The sequence below is a fragment of the Rhagoletis zephyria genome, unplaced genomic scaffold, assembly GCF_001687245.7.
Source record: "Rhagoletis zephyria isolate East Lansing unplaced genomic scaffold, Rhagoletis_zephyria_1.1 Rzeph_scaffold_00732, whole genome shotgun sequence".
NCBI classification, from domain to species: domain Eukaryota; kingdom Metazoa; phylum Arthropoda; class Insecta; order Diptera; family Tephritidae; genus Rhagoletis; species Rhagoletis zephyria.
In genome coordinates, this window is record NW_016157816.1 from 47,863 (window position 1) to 69,666 (window position 21,804).

Below are 21,804 nucleotides of genomic sequence, written 5' to 3' on the forward strand. Positions count from 1 at the left end.
GCTCATACTACGATGAATTCATGTGTAACTATACATTTTTTATTTTACCTTTTCTGTTTAATAATAGCAGCAACCCTACCAATAACCTCAAATTGCTAATTAATGGTCTAGATAAGGTAAATAAATTTTAATATTTAAATTTGATATTGTTATGTACATAAATGGTAAATGGACATATTTGAGCGTACGAGCATGGCTTTTATAAAAGTTTGTGCATATGAAATATTTGTATGTTTTCATTATCAATATTTAGCGCAATTGTTATACGAGTAGCAAGCATACATATACTATGTACATATGCATATGTAAGTATGTTCATTAGAGTGGTCATAGTAGACCGAACTTCGAAAGCCACTATTTTGCGTGTTGAAAAATATGGGGTTGGGAATGAAAAGGAGCATGAAGTTTTTTAGAAAAAGATCCAGTGATTTCGAGTGCTTTCGTGTGCGGCATCCATACTTCTAGCAAGGAAAATTACGAAGTCGACCATAGTTTTCAAAATTTTGAAATGACAATAAAATATACATTTTTATTTAAAAAAAAATAAAGATCAAGAAATAAAAGTAAATAAAATGATAAAAACAAATTAAATTACGAAATAGAAAAAAATTAATAGTACAGGTTTCTAAAAATTAGATTAAATCGAAAAAAATCTGATTTAAACAATAAAATTCAAAACTGAAAATAGAATAGAATTAAACAAAAAAAAATTTAAAAATGTATATTTTTTTACAAGGTAAATTCTAAAAATTAAAAAAATAACGGACAAACCAAAGAAAAACTAAAAAATTTAAAAAATAAGTTCCTTAAAATTAAATGAAATTAAAAATATTCTTTAAAAAAAACAATAACCACAGATTATTAAAAAAAAAATTAATAAAAAATAAATGAAATGGATAAGATAAGTTTCTGAGACGAAAAATCGACGTAGTTTCGTAGTGCCATTCTGCATCAAAAACTAAATTATGAAAAAAATGGACTTGGCACCTTTTTATCTTTAGCAACGATGTGCTAGAATAACAAAAGTCTTTCTGCCTAGTATGTCATTTGTCTTACGAAAGTCTTTTTATTATTTTAGCCAGAATTTTCTTGCTAACGCTTGTTCCAAGGCGTCAAACACTGTCGACAGAAAACAAAACAACTGCAACACAAAAACAATCTCTTCTTAGCAAAAACATTTGAAATAAAGATTGGCGACATAGATAAAGACTCATTCTGTATAAAATTGCTACTGAATATTAAAAAGAAATGAAACTTCATGCTTATTTTAACTCTCAAGCTCATATTTTTCCTTGCGAAAACTCTAATGTATATAGGTTACTCTAATGTACATAAGCACATTAAGGTGCACCACTCTTCATAAAAAAAAAATTTAAATATATGCTAATTTCCATCGAAATTATACAACCTTTTATATTCAAATGGCCTTGTTCATGAAAAACCAAAAAAAAAGTTAAAGAACTTTATAAAATAACAAATTTTCCATTTATAAAGCAATTTAAGTCTTCTCTATTTTTTATGAAATTTGGTGTAAGACTTCGCCAAAATATTTCGGAAATAGTAGTATGCTGGGCCAGGACACAAATACTTCTAAGAATCCAGTATTTTATAAACAAAATCAGTTTTTATAATATATTTTTCCAAAAAATCACCTCTGATGCCAGAAGTTTTTAAACTCAAAAGTAAAAAGATTTAAAAATTTTATCAACGGAAATAAAAATTCTTTGGAAAAGCCACCCTAATGTACATATCTACATACACGAGAATATATATTCCTTTTTATAAAGTATTCGCAAACCACTAGCATCACATACAATTATTTTTTTCAGTATATTTCCACTTTGCTTTTAATTATTTTTACCTAAAATTGCGCAGCTCCATTAATTTGAGCGATATTTGTTGTCATTGTTTCACAAAGTTTTTTTTTGTGTACTCAAACTAATTTCGGCTGGAATATAATTAGTTGGTTTAAATTAATAAATTTTGTTTGTTCTATTTTAATTACGTTATATTAAGCAATTTTCATGTATGTGAAAATTAAAACGCGTTTAAATTACAGTAGATGGCGCGGCTAGTGTAGCACAGTGAACTGTTAGCGGCCTAAAAACAACTGAAGTTACTGCACGTTAAGTGGAATTGCAGATTTTCAAAGTGTTCCCCTTTAAATCGCCGGAAATTAAAAAAATTTAGCCAATCATGCTTCAGGAAGCTTCGTTGGAAGTTCTTCCGAAACTGGAAGCAATTTTTAGAAAATGCTAAATACTGAATCATCCGCCAATCCAAAGGAAAATTAATGATTTATTTAGTCAGACATTTTGGAAGTGTGCTCCAAATGGAAAGAGGGCCCCATTTCGTATAAGCCTATGGCGAACTATTGCTGAATTTCTATTCTATGCTTACCAAAGTTTCTTTCCTTTTTCTAAAGCACAAATTGATGGGTTTCCGCTTATACTCGTACCATAAATTATTGCATTACACACTGCCCTCACTAGCGAAGATATTTATATATATAAATTTTATACATATACAAGTATCTGTAGATATGTAAATAAACGATTTCGCCTTCGCTTCTTAATTTTAATGTGCAAAGTTTGCCTACGCCAATTTACCGCTCGCTTGCCGATGGCTTTATGTTTGCAAGCCCATAAACAACATAACTACCTACATACAATATACATTGGCAATCCGAAAGCGCCGGCGACATACCATTCATTGCACGTGTACCTGGCAACATTGACCGTTTACGCTGTTGTGATGATGAGAGATTTAAAGAGCTTGCATATACATACATACATACATACATACGATTTGTTTTTATGTAATTCTATAACAAACTTTTGCTAAACTTCTGCAAACTTGTTGGCCGCACACTTATCGTTGTCAACGGCACAATTCAGCTGCGCGCTGCACCATTCATCCATCCATTGTTTACCTTTTTACCTGTATAAAGTGTGATTGTTATTGTTTGTTTTTTGTTCTTATTGTTGCTGTTGTTGATCAAGTGCTTTACCGACTCTCCGCTTGCAGTGATTGTGCTTGTTGGTAGCGCATTTCATTGTTGTATTGTTGTTCTTATAGCTGTGTTGGTCGCCCACTGCCATTAGTCCTAGGGATAGATTTCATAGCTTTACTTGTTTGCTGGTTGAAAGTCAACAAAATTTGTAACAATAACTTTTGTAAAAACAATAACAATTTTGCATAAATAAAATGAGCAAATAGACATCGTCCTTCACTCAGTTGTGTTAGGCTACAATCGCACTTGCAATCACATTCACATATTCATACAAACTAAAATTGTGCACATCTGTCCAATCGTCAAGCTGTCAAGCCGTCTGTTGTTGGCATTTATTTCTGCATTTTCTCTAGCGGATCTGCACTACCACATGCCGGCTCACTCACTGTCAGATAAGTTATGTATAAATAATTTTAAAATATTAGTTACTGAATTTAAGTGGTTGACAGGCCGCTTCGCTTCTGCTAGGAATGTAAAAGTTAAAAATAAAGAAGACTCTAACTGCTTTATAAATTGAAAATGTTTATGAATTTATAATTCCCCAATAGATTATTTTACAGTAACTGCCTAAAACTAAAAGCTTCAAGTACAAAAATTTTTTTTAGCTACCAATAATACTACCGGAAAAAGGGAGAACAGACTTGGCGGTTCTTATTACCGATGAAGTCTATGTCATCTGACCATAGTCTGCATACGAGTTGGTTCATACACCTTGTCAGCTTCTCGGCCCCGTACTTATGTAAATAGCTCAGTTGGTAGCCTGTCAGCTCCAGCAGCTTTGTTGTTTTTCAGTCACGTAATTGCTATTCGTAGCGGATCATAGCCAGGCGGTGGAACATCGAGTCCGTCATCATGGACCGAGGGCTCGGGTTCATCCTTTCCAAAGCTGCCAGTACTGCAACCATTCAGTAGCGTGGAAAAGTGTTCCCTCCATAATTTAAGTACGATCTGGACATCAGTCACTAGATCGCCAAAATTGTTCTTACAAGAGTGCGCCCTGGTGTTGAAAACTTCCGTAAGTCGCCTAACTCTCTGGTACAATTTTTAGGCATTTTTCAAGTCGGCCAATATTTAGAGGTCTTCGTACTCACGTATTTCGGCCTCTCTCTTTATATTGCGGCAAATACGTCTCACTTGCCTCTTCAGTTCCCTATAGCGGTCCCACATAGCTCGCGTTGCGCCGATCGCAGCGCGGCCCTGCAGGCGGGGGTAACTGACATATCGTCCACGGACATATCTTCCTTGGGCCCGTAGATGTTATTTCAGACTTAATTTCCACGAGGATCAGACAAGATTTTCATGAAAGTTTTGTCATTATATAACTCCCAGAAGATTTCCACGAAAACTCGGGGAAGTTATGTCATGTCTTAACTTGCACAGAGAGGGAGAGCGCCACCCTCTCTCAAAATCAACAACAACATTTTGAATATTTACTTGACATTCACAGCAATTTTCAATCTGTGAAGGATTATGACAGAATTCGCATAACATTACATGACCACAAGAAATAAATACAATATCGCATGGATTTATTTCAATTCGTACTCAATTCATCGTTTTCTAATAAAGTTTTCTCGATTACCTTTTCTAAAGCCACCTTCGATAAAAATTGTTCGAAATTTATTCGGTCGGCTAACAATAACTTGGAGGCCTTATCGAGTTCAGAATCACGCCGAGGAGTTTGTTTGTTTTCTTTACCGTTGGCTGATAACCATCTTTCACAAATCGCAAATGTTGGGTGGAAAAAGCTTTCTCTTCTGGGATTAGAAGCGAAAGGAAACGGAAGAAATACTCGTTAAGAGGATAATATTTTCCAAATTTTTTAAACTGAAAACAGACAGTTTATTCAACATTTCCTAAAACTAAAACACAAAATTAAAAAAAAGAACATGGTATTTCATACGAGTGTGAACCTCTTACCAGTTTTAACCAACAGCTTCGAAAATATTCGAAAACTATCTGCGTGAATGCAAAACAATTGAAATTCATTGCCTGTGGTACCAAAATCTTATATCCATCCATTATTTTATCCCGTGGAAGAAGGGGTAAACCCAACAATCTCATATAGATCCTTTTTGGATTTTGAAACATTGACAAACTTTTAAAACGTTTTAAGCGGCTCATTTAATAAACAATTATGTCTGACATAACTTCCATTAATCAGATCTCTGGAAGTATTGTTAGACTTTACTTCCATGGTCCAAAAATCGATCGACGGTAGTAATTTCGCGAAATAACTTCCCTGGAACTTATGTCACGGTTCGGTGGAAGTTATGTCGAAACCCCGTAGGCAGCATCTTTTTCCCTGAAACTTCTCTTTACTCCTCATCGTACCAGTTATTTTTTTAGGCTCGCTGAAATCCAACTACTCCTTCGGCGGCGGTACTTAATGAACGAGATGTATAATTACACTGCTCGCATGTGGCGGTATGTTGAAGAATGCTCTCCGTGAGCAGGTGTGCGAGTCGAGCGTGGGCTCAAATCAGCGAGATGTTAAAAAATCTCGCTTTGATGGGAATTTTGGCGAGACGTAATAAATCTTCTGACGCCGAGCTCGAAAATGAATACAAAAACGAGGAGCGATATGTATACGAAGACAAATACAAACTCAAAAACGAAGATGAAGATGAAGACAAAGGCGGCGGCTAAAAGGAAGGTGAAATTGTTTACCAAGAACAAAGTCTAAAACGAGGAAAATAATACGAGGGCCAGCACGAACATAAAGCTGAATGTGAAGACGAAATCGTTGATAAAAACGAATATGAAGACGAATACGAAGATGCATACAAAGGCAAATACAAAAAAGAGGACCAATTCAGTTGGGTTAGGAACAAGAAATATGAACAAAAATATGAAGCCGTTTCGAGGATAACATGACGAAAATGAGTATGTAGACGAGTACGACTATATTTGAAGAAGAATTCGCAAACGAATACGAAGTCGATAACGGAGACGAATACGAACATGGAAACGAAACGGTAGGCGACTACCAAAACGAATAGCAAACCGAATACAAATACGAATTTGGATACCTACTCTAAGGTCCTTGAGATTCTATTAAGATTAATACGAAATTTTGCAAAGTGAAGCTTACTAGAAATGAAGCTACAAGTCGAAAAAGGATTGCATAAATGATATATCTAAACTATTTTGTAATAACTCAAAAAAAAAAAACCAAGCGCGAGAAAAACGGCTTTAAAGTTTTGAATTCACTCCCATAGTCGAATTGAACACATATTTTGTTCTACATAGTGGGTAATCGATACTTTCATGAAATTTTTACACAACACCAAAGAAGATGTAGCAGTAATTTTTCCATACTCAACTCAATAGTTCGTCGTTTTTGGATTATGACACATTTGAAGTAATATACCCATTATCAGGCCACTTGCATTTTATTTTTTCTCTGCAAGTTAATTGAATTTTAGTTTTCCACAAACTGCAAGAGTTGAATAAAATTTTGCACTCCAAAACTAGCTATTTGGTCTATTGCGCACAGCTCTCTGCGTTCATAGTTTTTATTTGTTGATTTTATGCAAAATTCTCAAGTAATTTGCAAACATTCGACCGCAATGCTTTTCTACTTTCTACTCTTACGACAGCATTTGCGGTTTAACAAAATTAAAAGTAGGCATTATATTCGTAGACAACAAAACCAGTAAAGTCCAATAAAAATAATAATAATCATGGCCGACTATAAATACTTATATCCTGAAGTTGTAGCAAGGTTGCAAAAATTACATACATATAAACATATTTAATTGCAAAAATCTGTATATTTAGTACTTATTCAAACAGGCTAAGAGCATTTAATTTTCATGATGGATTTTATGTCTATGTACGTTTGTATATGGTTGTACGAAGCAGATATTTCAATCTAGTTTGCATTTCTTTACTTTGCTTTCACTTGCAACAATCAAGTGGTTTGATGATTTAGTGTTTAAACTAAAAGAAATATTTTGTCCGCAATAGCATCCGCAGGTGGATTTAAAAATAAACGAAATCTGCCGTTAGAAAGAAAACAAAACCACAGAAGAAATTATGCTGCGAGTGATAAGAAAATTTTTCCAAATGCCACCACGCATTTAGTTTTTTCTTTAAAGTCGTGTTTGACCTGGATTTTTGTCTGCATAAGGTATGTAAAAAGTTGTGTAATTTGTGTGTTCTCAGCATCTTTTAGAAAGTGCCTTTTCTTTTGCTTGCCTTGTTTAATTTTACTGCGGCTGACAGCGGTCCACCCATCTGCCCGTCCGTACACAACTCAGAAGGATAATAAATAAATTATTCCAGCTACACAAATGTTTGCCGAGATTAAGGTATACTTTACTTGCCACAAGCAATGTTATACATATTATTGTAAATATTGCCACAATAATTTATTAAACAATGTGGGTTTGGTGATTTCTTAAAGGTTTAACATAAGTTGCATTTTTGTCAAAGTGTTAAGGAGCTCTCAAGTATAAGTGGGGGTAGTGCAAGCGTGTGCTGTGCTGGCTGAAGAGGGTAAATTGCAAACAAATGAATTAATTAAATGACTAATTGAGTTGAAAGTTTCAAAGGAGTAAAACACATTCAGGGCAGGCAAAAGAGATAAGTGTTTCATCGCTTTAGTAATAACTTTGCTAATGATGAGAAGGGTTTCGCATAACAAAAAGTAAAAGGGTAAGTATGTATATATTTTAAGAAAATACTGCCTCAGATAATATGCTTTTTAAAATATACTTATGCAAGTTTTATGTGCACTAGGTATGTAATAAAAAAAATTGTAAGTTTCATAAATCGCATTTTATTTACATAAAATTAACAAATAACTCTTTTAACTAATTTCAAAAAAAGGGAGGTTATCAATTCTTCGGAGTACTTTTTCTTCTTTTATGTATGCCACCGCATAACTTTGGACCGCGTGAACCGATTTCAAAATTTTTTTTTTTATCGTCGTCCCGTATTCCTAAATTTGTATATATATGCGAATTGAAGTCGGTTGTGTTTTTTGTTTAAAAAATACTTGTTTAATAAAAAGTTCTATAAACACAAGATGCGCTAAGTTTAAAAAAGTGAAAGCATTATTTATGCAACACGATTTCTTTCATGTGGCTGCCTCGACTGGTATCGGCGCAGTATTGCCGCTTTAGAGTATATGTAATTAGATAATCTAATGACATCATCATCCATCAACATAGCGTATACCGTTTCTGAGTTGAAATTTTTCAGCATCGAGGGGTTGGTTAAATTTTGCAACATTCAGTGGCAAGGGTGCACGGACATGTAAACGATATCTTCACCATCACTGTAAACATACGGTTCCGTAGCTTATCCTTGAAAATATTTACTATTGCGATTGCCCGTCCGACTACAGTATTCGATAATGGCAGACTCAACAGCTAAGGATAAACCTCGAAATTTTAATTAATTGATTAATACCCAACACTGTCAGACACGGTAACACGGGTAGTGCCACAAGTATCTAGCAGCCGGTATCCACATATATATTTTTTATTTTTTTGGAAAAAATGCAATGACTTTAGGGTGAAGTTAGATATCCTATAAATTTAGGTTTCCAAGACCTTTGTGATGCTTTATATATCCATCCTTCACGCCGTTTTTCAAAACAAAGTCAAAGACGGCTGATAACAGGTTACCGAACTTGAAGCGCCATAGATCCATTGTGGCATGAACTGTGTGGCATAACCTGCCATTCTACTGAAAGCCAAGATCGTTTAGGTCCATGTCTTCAATTTCCAGTCACAAAAGTTCCATCATCAAGCCTGATACTGAAATTATGTCAAGATTTCCAGCGGGAAGCGTTGTCACTGTCAAAATAATATATGATTAAAGAGCACTATATGGATCACCCTGTAAAGTCATATACGTATGCTCCTTTAGTCAATAAACTCTATTTGTAAAAGTGTCACACCCAATTGGGCATTATTTTTTCTTCACACAGGTAGGCATGTCCTTGAAAGTTTGATTAAACCAATATAGTCAAATGATAACAAGTGATTTCAGCAGTGTTTTCAAAGTTTTAAGCGATATATTTTCTCTTTTAAAAGATTAAGTTCCCAAAAAAGCTTAAACTCTCAACAAAGCTTTAAACTACTATCACGCCAATTTGTAAAAAAGCACACAATGTCCAAATGTGTCAAGCGAAATGAACAAAGCCCGCTTGTTGCGCGCAAATCACTTTAAAATTTCCACTTCGATCACAAACAAAGGAATTACTATATTTGAAAGAAGTGGAAAATAAAATTTTACGCTAACTTACATGAAAAGCATTCAGGAAAATTTATGCGTCGCTCTGACCACTTGGCATGCAAAATATGCACGTAGATATGTATAGCTAGACGACAGCATTATGAATTCTAACCAGCGATTTTTGTTGAATTTCATAGTCATTTTTATGATCTTAGGCAAGCTTAAGTTGTCAGAATTTCAAACATCTACATAACCTTAAATATTGCGATGCTGCATAGAAATGTCAACGTGCCGAGCAGGAAAATTTACTATTTAGTTTTGGGCTATTAAAATTATTAACTTAGCTGTATACTATTTTTCAAGGGTCAAGTGAAAACTCTGAAATGTTAAGTGACAAGTGTGAATTGTGTCATGTTAAAAATTCCTAAACTTTCACAAGGCAAATGTTAAATATTAAGCGTCAGGTGTCAATGTCAAATAGGCCTGAATTATTTCTTAGGCGTTAGGGGGTTAAGCTCGGGTTAAAGTTCTCCGCTGAAGAGTTTGGGCCTGTCAATGCTTCTTTATTTTCTCTTTGTAAAGAGAAACTTTTCAAACTGCGAAGTGTTAATTTTATTATAGGGGGTTTCTAATAAAAAATCAGTATTCGGATTAATTCTTTTTAGGGGTCAAACATCATGTACAATTTCTCAAGTATCAGGCATTAAGTGCAGCATTTGAAGAAATAAGTCCGGCTGCTTCATTCTAGCCGGTTTAAACGCAACCAGACTATTGCAACGTAATAGATGGAAAGCAAGGCAAAGCCGACCGATATAATAATAAAATCGAAATCAGAGGCGTTGTCGTCTGCAGACGAATCGTTCGTGTTGCTGCCCTATCGTTCGTGATACATTATAAGGCAGTAAGTATAAAGGCCAGAAAAAAGCCACGTAGGCATACCGAAAATTGTGAGGGTATGGCTTAAAATTATATGCTAAACATAGTCGCAAAAAGGCTAACCTGATAACACTGGTTTCATCACTCTCCATAAAAACAAAAATCGATGCAATTTTCTGCAAAAATATTTCGAAAAAATATTTGGATTTACGAAAGCTGGACCGATTTAAAAATAGCTCCAAAAAATCACATAATTTTGTTTGAAGAAATGTTTAAACATTTTTATGCAAACCTTTAAAGCTTAAATTCTTCTATCAGCTGATGTGCTTCCTTGAACAAAAAAAATATTAAAACCATTTTTTGGAGGTATTTTTAAATCGGTCTAGTTCATGTAAATCTTCACATGTATTTTGCCGAAATATTTTGGGCGCGGTCTTAAATATAAAAGATTTTATAATGCCGGTGAAACAACCATAACTTTTTTAATATATATGTATTTATGTGCAATCTTCTACATAGCCATTTTGTTTTCTTTTTTCTAAGTACCCCAAATTTTGGTTCTTTTGTTACTAGTAGAAATGCAGTCATTTCTTGAATGGGGACATTTCCCAACAACGCTCGCTCTTCCCAGCAGGGTGCTTGTGCAAACACTCAAACACCGAAAAATTCAACTCCTTCGAGATGCCAATAAATGGACCTATTGAAAATTTATGAATTCAAGTATGGAAAATATTTGAGAATGTTTAGAAAATAAAAATAAAATAAACGATAGGACACGCCAGCAGAAACTGTTGGCAATCAAGGCAAATCGATGGTGGTTACGTCAACGAGAGACGTTAAAATTGATTGGGTTAGTGTGCGCACAGAGGAGAGTGGCAAGCGTGCGCTCTAACACATTCAGCTGCATATTTGGCTACTTGAATGGCAAGTTTGTTTGAGTGGCTTGGCTCGGTACTTCACTTCGAGACCAACTTATTGACCAACCGACTGACTGACTGACTGGCCTAATGTCTGTGAGTGGGCTTTGTGGGCTTCGCCTCGCCAACTTGACAAATAGTTGACGATGACAAAAAACTTTGAAAATTTAGTTTATGTCGTAAAATTTTGAATGCGGTTTGAAGAATGGCTGATTTGCCGTTCAATGCTTTGGGCAATTTGCGCCAATGGATTGAAACAACCAAAGGAGGAGGAGGAGGAGGAGGAGTGGGTTAGTGTACTAGCATAACTACATATATACACAATCGTATGAACACTTGGAACGCATACGAAAACTCTGTCATTCAACCGAGCCACACCCAGTAATCATTCGCAGTCATTTGCCAGCCACCAGCGCCAAATATTACAAACCTACGCATACAACCAAACACAATGCAATTTTACATAACTATTTACATACATACATAGATATTTGCAAACTAAATATACTATTATAATATTCATAGGAAAATGTTTTGTAAGGAGGGCTAACACAGCAGCCAGCAACTCCCAAAACTAGCAACAACAAAATGCCAGCATTATCGCCAGCACCAATAGCAACAACACTGCTCAAGCAATTGCTGCTTTTCTCCATCAATGGCAGCGGTATCGGCAGCGACAGTGGAACAATAACCAACATTGTGGCACCGATAGTTGTGGCGGTATTTGTGTGTACAGTTTTTTGGTTCCGGAGCGGAAACCACTGAAAACCAATTTACGAAATAACATAATTTTGCGAAAAATAAATTTTGTTTGCTGTGACAGCAAAATTTCGTAGCACCACTATGCTCTTGTAGTTGTGTGTGCCTGTGTTGGGGCTTTTGCTCGTCAAGTGGTATAGGGCGGCGGCGCTCATTCTATCGCAAACTATGCAAAGTAGCTACAAACATTGTCATGCGAATTTCCATGCTTTCGGATCTGTATGCAAAAGGAGAATAAATGCGTGTATCAAAAATCAAGAAAAAAAAAGACTTTCATTGTCACAGAATTGCGATGTACTCTTTTTAACAACGTAACCATCTGAAGAAGCAAAAAATTTTGTGTTTACATTGCAAAAGGGTGGGCGATTGGCTTACTTAATAAGAAGAATGCAAACTGACGGGTGGTGTACCTAAATAATCTTGGCGTAATTATTTGAATGCTACAAATTCACAAGTTGTAAGGAAAATGGATTAATTAAGATTACAAGGGAATATACCTGCAATGGAAATGAAAACAAATCAAAAAGAATATATCTATATATATATTACGCGAAGGTATTTTTTGTTCAGGGTAAAAGATCTGTATCGCTCGCCCGATTTTCAAAAATGAGCTGTCAAATTAAAGCGCTTGGTCTGTAGATGTGCAAACTGATTCTAGTTTTTCGAAAAGAGTTGCCACCTTTTAGAAAATTAAATTTAAATCATTTAATAATCAATGCCATCAAATGAGGCGTCAAACTGAAAGCCTTTCTTGAAAAGAGTTACCACCTTTTAAAAAATATATTCTAATTATTTAAAAAAATAAATGAATTATTACAAACTGGGTATTAGACGAAATATTTTTGAAAAGCTTTGCTTCTTAGCTGAACTATAGTAGGGTTGCCACCTGTTAAAAAAATAATATTAGACAAGAGAAATATGCATCACCATATGGGTGACACACGAAAAGAGTTTCAGAAAGTAGTAGTTTATAAATATTTTAAGAGGGTTGCCAACTGTTGGAACTGTCGACTTTAGTTTACTTATTCACAAGTTATACGAAATATCACAATATATAGATGTCAAACGAAGGAGTCTCAAGAAATTTTTAGTTTGAACGCTAGCAATATTTTGGATGTGCTAGAAGAGGGTTGCCACCTGTTTAAAAAGTTAAATTCAAATTATTTTATAAGTTAAATGAATTATTAAAATATTGGTATCAATCGAAGGGGGTTTGAAAATTTTTATTTCTGAACTCTATTTAGCGGGGCTGCCACAGATTTAAAAATTAACATTCCACTTAATTCATCAGTTAATTAAAAGATGTATCGCAGTGTCCCACGAAGGTGAGTAAACAATGATTAAGCTTGAATATACTTTTGAAGAGGCCTGCCACCTGTTTGAATTAACTAATACAAAAAGTATATGGAATACAAAAATACCGTAGTCAAACGAAAGAATATTAAGAAATCTTTAGTTTAAATATTTCGAACATTTGAAGAGAGTTGCCACGTGTTTAAAAAGCTAGACTCAAATTATTCAGTACGGTGGATGAATTATTAAAAGATGGGTATATCTCGAAATAGGTTTGAAAGGTATTTATTCCTGACCTTTATTAAGAGGGTTGCCATTTGTTGCAACATGTGTATCACAATGTCAGATGGAAGAGATTTAAGAAGGTTTTGTTTTGATAATACTTTTGAAAGGAATTTCAAAAATGAGAGGTCAAATTAGAGGCCTTAGCCTGTAGATCTATGATAAAGTTTTATTTTTTTAACTAAGATCTTTTTTCACCGGTATAGGGGGATTTGAAATTCGATGGAGACTGCTCTTCACTCAGAAACGGCTGCACGGATTTGATGAAATATGGCACTCGGATTTCTCAAAACTCTGACTAACATTTGGAATATTTTTTAAGTTTCTGTAATTCAATTTTGGGCGTATTAACGCCATGCGGGTTCACTAGTTTTTTTTTTTATGTAGGTAGTGAATCAAGAAAAAGGTAGTGAATCAAGAAATTATTGATAAATATATAGATTTGTATATTCTATATAACATTAGGTACTAAAACTCTAATTTTTTCTATCCTTTTCAAAAGCTTTTTTTAAGTTTCCTGTGACAATGTAATACGAAAGAATTAATCCGCTAGGTGGCGCATCTCTCGGAATATTTGAAAACCTCCTATTTATGGTCCATTTTGGTTCATATTTTGAATGCATTTTACGTACATACAAAGGTATAAGTTTGTCTGATAGGTGGCGCAGGAAGCAAGATACTTGGAAAACCCGTGTTTATGGTCCCATTTACTTAATTTTTAGAACTAACTGAATAAAATTATTTATTTTTTTTTATATTTGTATACCCGAACGTACTTTTGAAAAAGGGTATTATAACTTTGTTCACATAACGGTTGTTTATGACAGCTAACACAAATCGAGAGAAATATAGAAAAATATATACGTAAATGATAAAGCTTATACAGCACCGAAACAGTCTTTATATGACTATGCAAAAAAAGCTCTCGAAATTTCTCGGTTTTAGCTGTCCAAGTAAGGGAGCTTTACAGTAAAACCGATATCTGAACAGTCAGTTGTATGGATGAAATAAACAGGTTATAGTAACTCGATCTTTGTCGTTTATACTATAAACTTTTTGTTGATAATGAGTGAAATTAGTCCGAAATTTCATGTTTCTAGCTGCATAAATAGAGAAGTTATAACAAAAAATCCAATCGGAAGTCTTTGCCATAGTAAAAGTGGCAGACCGGATAACTGGCGAAAGGTGGCGCGGACACAAAATCACGATGTGCAGTGACAGCCAAGATCCTGAAAACCGCTAGAACCTCTTCAAAGTTAGCCCAGGAATGTAAGTTACAAAATGGAATGAGCTTGAACTTATGTGGGTGCGAGGACAATACGGTGTTCAAGGCAATGAACTGGCTGATGAATTGGCGAACTGCGGTTCCCTGGAACGCCCAATTGGACCGGAGCCAATTGAAGGGCCAAGCATAGCGGGAACGATCCGGTGCATCAAGGATCTCATAAGCAAAACTCATGGGGGCCGTTGGTGAACTATTGAAATCTGCAAAATAACCAAGTGTTTCCTGAAAAGGCCTGACAGGGTGGTAGAAAATTTTCTTTCCAGATAAAGAAGGAGTTATCTACGATCCTTGGTAGGACTGATTATGGGGCACAATCCATGGGGACGACATATGGTCACTAAATGCATCATCGACGAACCACTGTGTACATCGTGTATGGAGGAAGACGATAGTAGAGAACATTTTCACTGCCACTTTCCGGCCTTCGGCACACTCAGATGGTACATTTTTGGGTCGGATGTACTGAGAATGGACGACGTGCATTATTTTGCCCTTAACAAACTGCTGAAATTCATAAAGGAGTCTGGTAAGTTTGCAGAGGAGCAATGAATTCTCACCCCCACCTACATATCCTTTTCCTCTAAATCCTATCTCCTGGCCTTAAGTACAATTTGCAATACTGCTTGAGTGTTTCGAAAAGTTTTTTTTTTAGTTTTTCCGGCCATCTACAATTCCCTTCCATTCCATTCCGGTCCTCAGTGCGAACTCGGTTGGACTCCACTGCTCTAGGTTATGTTTTGGCATTATCATTAATTTCCACCATAAATACTTCTACCTATCCTCTCTTTTGTTGTTACTTATGAACACCCTCATTTAGGTGCAGCTAACCAATTTGAGCTGAAAGTCTTATTTCAAATGCTAATAAATTGGTTTATTTAAAATGCAAAAGAGCAAAAAAAAAACAACCAAAATTTACACAGTTGACCAACAGCTTTGTACGCCAGAGTCGTTGGTTAAAATTCCATTGAAGTAGATGAAGAAATTGGATAAGGAGATGCGGTGGTCTGCGAAATGGTGAAATTATTTTAAGTTTTATCCATAAAAAAAAACTGGCCTAAATTTAGTAATTACTGACTAATAGAAAGGTTATTTTGGAACATTCATTTGCATTAAGCGAAAGACATTGAACCAGAAACATTACAAAATGTAGCTGCTGTGGGAGTATTCCGTGTTGCTGCGGAACATATCGTTTGAACGTTTTCAGTTTATATTTGTGTAGTAGCTATATTACGTATGTATGTATACATGGAATGCCCGTATAGCAGGTAAATCGTTCATTAACTACAGCAAGCAAAGAAGGTCATGAAAGCTGTCCAGATATATAAAATAGAAAGGGCATAACAGAAAAAAATATGATTTTAGAAAACTTGCAACACGATATTCGCACAATTAATAATTACTTTTGTTTCAATTCCGTGCGCACAGTGCCCGTGGACGATGATGACGAGCAAGTGGATGAGGTGCCAGTTGCCGCTGAAGCATTGGAAGATGTTGCTGAGCCTGAGGAGGCTGATGAGCATGTAGAGTCCGCACTAGAGCCAGCAGAACTCGTTGACACTGAGCTGTGGCAGGAATCACGCGCGGCACTAGCTGCACCACTGTCAGCGCCATCAAGTATCGATGTTTGCGATGCTACTACTGCCCCTCTGAAATTATTTGCCGCCAGCGCTGCTTTTAAAGGCTTTGTTTGTGCCAATTGTGCAGCAATGGCATTTGCTATTGTCGTCGTTGTTCCAGTTGTTGTTGTTGCTGCCGTTGTGATGGTTGACATGCAACTGACAGGTGTAACGCGCGCTGTCATTGTTGTTGTTTTGTCCATTGCTGCGGCAGTTGATGTCGATGTTGGTGATAGCAGTCTGCTTTGCTGCTGTTGTTGCGATTGTTGTTTTTGGGCATCTAATTGTGCTTGTAAGCTGCCAACCCCAGCTTTGTCAAGCATTTGTGGCAATGCTGTTGCTGTTCCGCCGCCTCCTCCTCCTCCCACGGCCGTTCCTTTTGTGTTGTTTGTAGCTAAAGCTATCGGATTTGCTGTTGCTGTCGCTTCTGCTGCCAGTGATTCCATTGTTTGCATACTCATAGCTGTCACCTGTTTGTCGACGCCACTATTTGTCAATTGCGTTGCATCCACGTTGGCGGCTGACATTTCAGTAGACTGCGTTGTTGCTGCTGTTTCCATTTGACTTGCTTTTGCTGTTGCCCCATCGGTAGTAGCGATTGGCTTCAGTGATGCAGCGGCTGTTGTTGTGTAGCCCGGTAATCGCGCCAAAGCGGCTATTGCACCGATTGTAGATGTTTTTTGTTGGTGTGCTGAGGGATTATTTGCACTGGTTGCTGGTGTTGTTTTCGATTGCTCAGCCGGCGCCCTCAGTTTGGGCGCTGTCAAATTTGTTTTTGCTTTAATGGTCGACTTGTTGGGCTGCGCATAAATGTCACTGATGTCAGCATTAATACCCTTGCTATTGTTGTTGCTGTTGTTCCTCTTAGTAGGAAAATTGTTGTGTACACCAACATTTTGATGGCCTGTCAAATTCATTACTGGGGCTGTAATTAAGGTAGGTGTCACATTTGTTTCTGTTCCTGTCTGGCTTCCTGTTTGCATGGCTAGCAAATTAGCTGTAGCTGGCTGTTGTATTGCGTAAACCCGCTCTGTATGATGTGTAGGTTGTTGTTTCTCATTTTGTTGTTGTTGTTGTTGCTGAAATTTATCGTCCACTCCCACGGAGAAAATTGGCCGACTTTCGAAGCTTTGTAGGCCAGCATCAGCGCCGCTACTTAAGAATGTTGTTACGCCCGTAACACCTGCTGTCGTAAACGTAGGCGTCTTTGAGCCGATTTGAGTGTTGGTTGGCGCTAATGACGCGCCAGATATGCTATGCATTGCTGTTGTTGTCTGCGTCGTCTTTGCATCTTCCACTCTACTACTTGGCAGGCTATTAAAGACCACCGCAGCATTGTCGGTTGTGGCTGCCTCATTACGCTTAAGCGTCGAGTAATTAGCATCAGCAGCGCCGCCACACATCTTTTGCCTCTGCTGTGGTATTAAGGGGCCCACAATAAGCGTATTCTGCGTGATTGGCGGTTCTTCCTCTTCCTCAGCTGTGCAATCGTGTGCCAACATCAGCGGCGATGTTGTAATATTGCTGCTGTTGCGACGCTGCGAAGGCTTACGTCCCAGTGTGGAGATGGTGCGAGGTGGCGGCAACGGCGGATAGCGTGCACCCACGCTGCCGCCCATGGTGCTGCCAAAATGTGGAAGAAAACTATTGGGCGGCAGTGAATTGCGTTTGTTGGTGGTGCGCAAATCGAGCGTCATAGGTGGTGAATCGTCTGCGCTCGCAAGAAATTTCACATCAGCGTTGGTTGTTGTTGTGGTGGTTGCTTTCGTTGTGGGTAAAACTTTTGGATAATTACGACTTTTAATAACTTGCAGTTGCTGTGCAGGTGTGAGTGCATGCGCGAGCGCTGCAGCGTCGTCGTCATCGCGACTAGTCACATTTATATCCTCGCCCACAAAGCTGGTCACCTTCTCATCTTGCTCGGTCGTGGCGCCGCATAAGCTGCTATAATAGTGCTGCATGTCGACGGGGTCGGAATGCGAATGCGCATGCTGCGGTGTTTGCTTGTATATCGGCAATTGTCCCTGTTGTGGTAATTCTGCCTCGCACGGCTCGGTGGCAGCTGAGTGCTGACGCACAAGCGTATAGCGCGAGCTATCGAGCGAATTTTGTGGCGTGAGCAGCTCCTGATCGACCACCTCCACTTCCTGGCAAATTATTATATTTCGCCCATCCGCTTTTAGCTTAAGCGCCTCAATGGGCTCCTGCTCCAGCACACTGCTGCTTCGCGTCTGTGGTGTGGCATCCACGGCGACACTCACTTTCTGTGGCTGCACTGGCTGTTTGAAACTGCCACCGGCGCTGCTGCTGCGTAGCGAAGAGAATGTGGGCGATGATGATTTCTTTGAACCACCCTTGGAACTATCGGCACCACCACCACCGGCACATGCCTTCGCCTCCGCGGCGGCACCTGCGGCAGCCGACATCCAAGCGCATACCTTTGTGTGCGCATCCACAGTCGATGTGCTTAACTGCCGTGTCATTTGAAAACCGTTGATGGGTGAACGTTCCGTTTTCACCGCTTCATATGTGTTCGATTTGCGTACAATATCCAGTATGTAGCTTTCATCACCGTCATTTTGCTTTGAGCGCTTGAACTCATCATCGGTAGTGCCATCATAGCTGAGTATGCCGCCTAGCTTGCGTTGCATTTTGTGAGCCTTCTTCTTCTTCTGCAGCAAGAAGGTTGAGTAGATGATGACATTGAGCACTATAAAAACGGCAATCAGTCCGATGAGCAGTTGTATTGTCGTCTCTGATTTGGCAACTTCCTCTTTGTTGCCGGCACTACTGGCACTACCAATGCTTGCGGCATTTCCTACGGCACTTCCTGCAGCATCACCTGCACTACCGTAAATTGCGTCACCTCCACCACCACCACCACCGCCACCACCGCCACCATTGTCATCTTCTGTAATTTCCGCTCTTGGCACACCATAAATTGCATTGCCGCCGCCAGCCAATGCCGCACCAGTGCCAACACCGAGCCCAGTAAAACCACCCAAAGCATTTTCCCTAACTGCGAAGCCCGCACCAGGCACTCCAATAATGCCACCCATGCCACCCATGCCACCTGCGGCGGTTAACGCATAGAGCTGATCATCATCCGCATGCTTGGTTACGCCAAAGGTCGGTGGCGCATTATACATATTCTCCGCCAAAGTTTCCATGCCTACCACGCCTCCACCATTCGTACTGCTGGCGCCTGCCTCACTGCTGCCACCCATTTTCCATGGCTCCTGAAGTAACAGTTTCAGTGTGCGTACCGGATCCTCGGCACCATTATCACGTGTGCCAAATTGACTCATGTGCCCGGTTATTACTTCGCTGCCACCTCCACTACTGCCATGCCGCTGCATCGAATATGTGTTGTGCGTTGTGGCAGTTGTTCCACCGCGTGGATGCTGTGTTGCAATAGCACCGTTGGCTCCATCGTATACGGTTGCATGCAAATACGGTTGTCTTTGTATGTTTGCGATTTGATTCAGTTCATCGGGTAGCTCTTTGTTCCAGAAATTCATGTAGATTTGCCGGTACTTGTAGCCAATCGATGGTGGTATGCCTGCGAATATGAAATGAAGAAGTTTGTGAGTGCTTATGCCTGAGCGTGCTTATGTGTGTGTGTAAATAAGTGAACAAATATAGTATGAAGTAGACGAGAGTTCTTTCATTGGGTTATGTCGTACTGAGTTGAAAAACTGAAAGCCTCTTGGCAATGAAGAGCCCAAGTACGACTGCTCTATTGAAAGGGACGCTGTGTAGGTGGGGAATTCCACAGTAAAATGTTAAGTATAATATAAAAGTCAACCATTTGTACAGATGACTCAGGAAATAAGAGTAAACAGTATCTGACATTTACAAATAAAATATATATTAATAGTTAAAATCTGTTTTGATTTGTAAAATGTTGATCTATAATTTTGCATTAAGATTTCATTGGGAGGCCGCATAGTTCAATTACGATACCCTGAGCAAATTTATCTGGTGCGGGGTTTGTTCCTTTAGGGTACCGTAGCGTATAATTGAATTCAATGAGAACCTTTTATTGAAAGTGCGAAATGGAAAAAAATATTTTTAACAAACCGATTTCCTCAAAATAATTTCGCACAAAAAAATTTATTTTTATTTGCATGATTTTCTCTACTTTAAGTAAAAATATTTTTGTCTAAGAAATGTATTTTTTTTTGCATATTTTTTATTTATTTTTTAATTAGATACTTCTTTTTCCTAAAAACTAAATTTTTCAAAACACAATTTTTATCTAAGAATTTTTTTTCCAAAACCTAGTTTTTTCTTAAAATTTATTTTTTCTATATTTCTAAATTTTTATTTTTTTTTTCAGATACTTGTTTTCAATTTTTGTTAAATTTTTCTAGTTTTGGAATAAACTTTTATTTCTAAAACTTTATGGTAAAAATAAATAAATATGAGGCACGTTACGCAGAAACAGTTAGCTTTAAAATAATTCGCACAGTATGCTTTATGCAGCATGTTTCATTTGGTGTTAAAATCGAACCACTCCCACTTTCTGGCGAATCCTAGTAAATGGCCTCAGAAAATTATTGCTAAATAGAACCTACCATTTCCAATCCTATATAACTTCTTATAGGGCTTGGAACATGTAAGTCATGTGACTCATAATACACTTTCTCGTTAGCGTTCCGATGGGGAGTCGAACTTTTCGTTTTGAGATCCTACTCGAGCTCCCAGTAGAGATATGATTGTGGAATCAAACTAACTCCAACGGAAATGATAGAGCTAGGTTACTCAATGTTATTAACTTCGTGGAATAGGTCTCAGCCAGCAAGACGCTGCAGTAATGTGGGAGGCTGTAAGCGTCTCTAGAAGAAAAAAGCTGAGAGAATTCATCAGATTAGTTTTGTGAAGGCATTTATTATTTTTGGAATCAAGTCCATAATGATATCAAATTGTCCTGTGTTAATATGAGTTACGGGTATACAGTTTCAAGACCACAGCAAATTCCCATAATAAAAAGCACGGTGAATTAGCGACCGATGTGCAGACATACTTAAATTACGAATTTCACCCCAGGGAATGGTAAACCAAATACGCAGCAACGGACGCCTATTTGATCATCAGGGATGAGTTTTATACAGAGTACTAAGCTACAAACTTGAGAAAAGGCTGTACTCCGTAGAGCAATAGTATTCCTTCTAATGTCACCTGAACACCACCTGCTTAGTGAGATAGCTATAGAATCACAATGCCATTTATACATTCAATATCTTTTTAAAAGAGAAATGGGCTTAATAATTGAGGGCATAAAACCTAGATATGTCACAACAAATGACGGCAACACTGCTAGGAGATTTGCTGAAATTACGGGAGTCACCAAGAAGATAAGAAGAAAACTTTTGAGAGAGATGAAACAGATGAAAGTTCAGACATGGACAACGATATTTACATTCAAAATTGAAAAAGTATCTTACGTGCAGTGTAAGGCTTTAAAATTGATTTAATAATTTGGGCTTAAGATATCTCTAAAATAGCTTCTGGTTCAGTTAGCCGTTTTGCTACAATGCCTCCTCAAAAGACCTCTGTGGTCATCCA

At 37.6% G+C, this 21,804-nt stretch overlaps 1 protein-coding gene across 1 annotated transcript in view; it reads right to left on the reverse strand.

The window, feature by feature from the left end:
• Positions 1-2,909: 2,909 nt before the first annotated feature.
• LOC108361312 (mucin-19-like) overlaps positions 2,910-21,804 on the reverse strand; it is a gene marked incomplete at its 5' end in the record, with an annotated part of 130,007 nt that continues 111,112 nt past the window's right edge. The window contains 2 exons of the mRNA XM_017613912.1: positions 2,910-3,106; positions 16,018-19,795. Coding sequence (XP_017469401.1) covers positions 3,073-3,106; positions 16,018-19,795 — 3,812 coding nt within the window. The remainder of the gene's footprint in view (positions 3,107-16,017; positions 19,796-21,804) is intronic.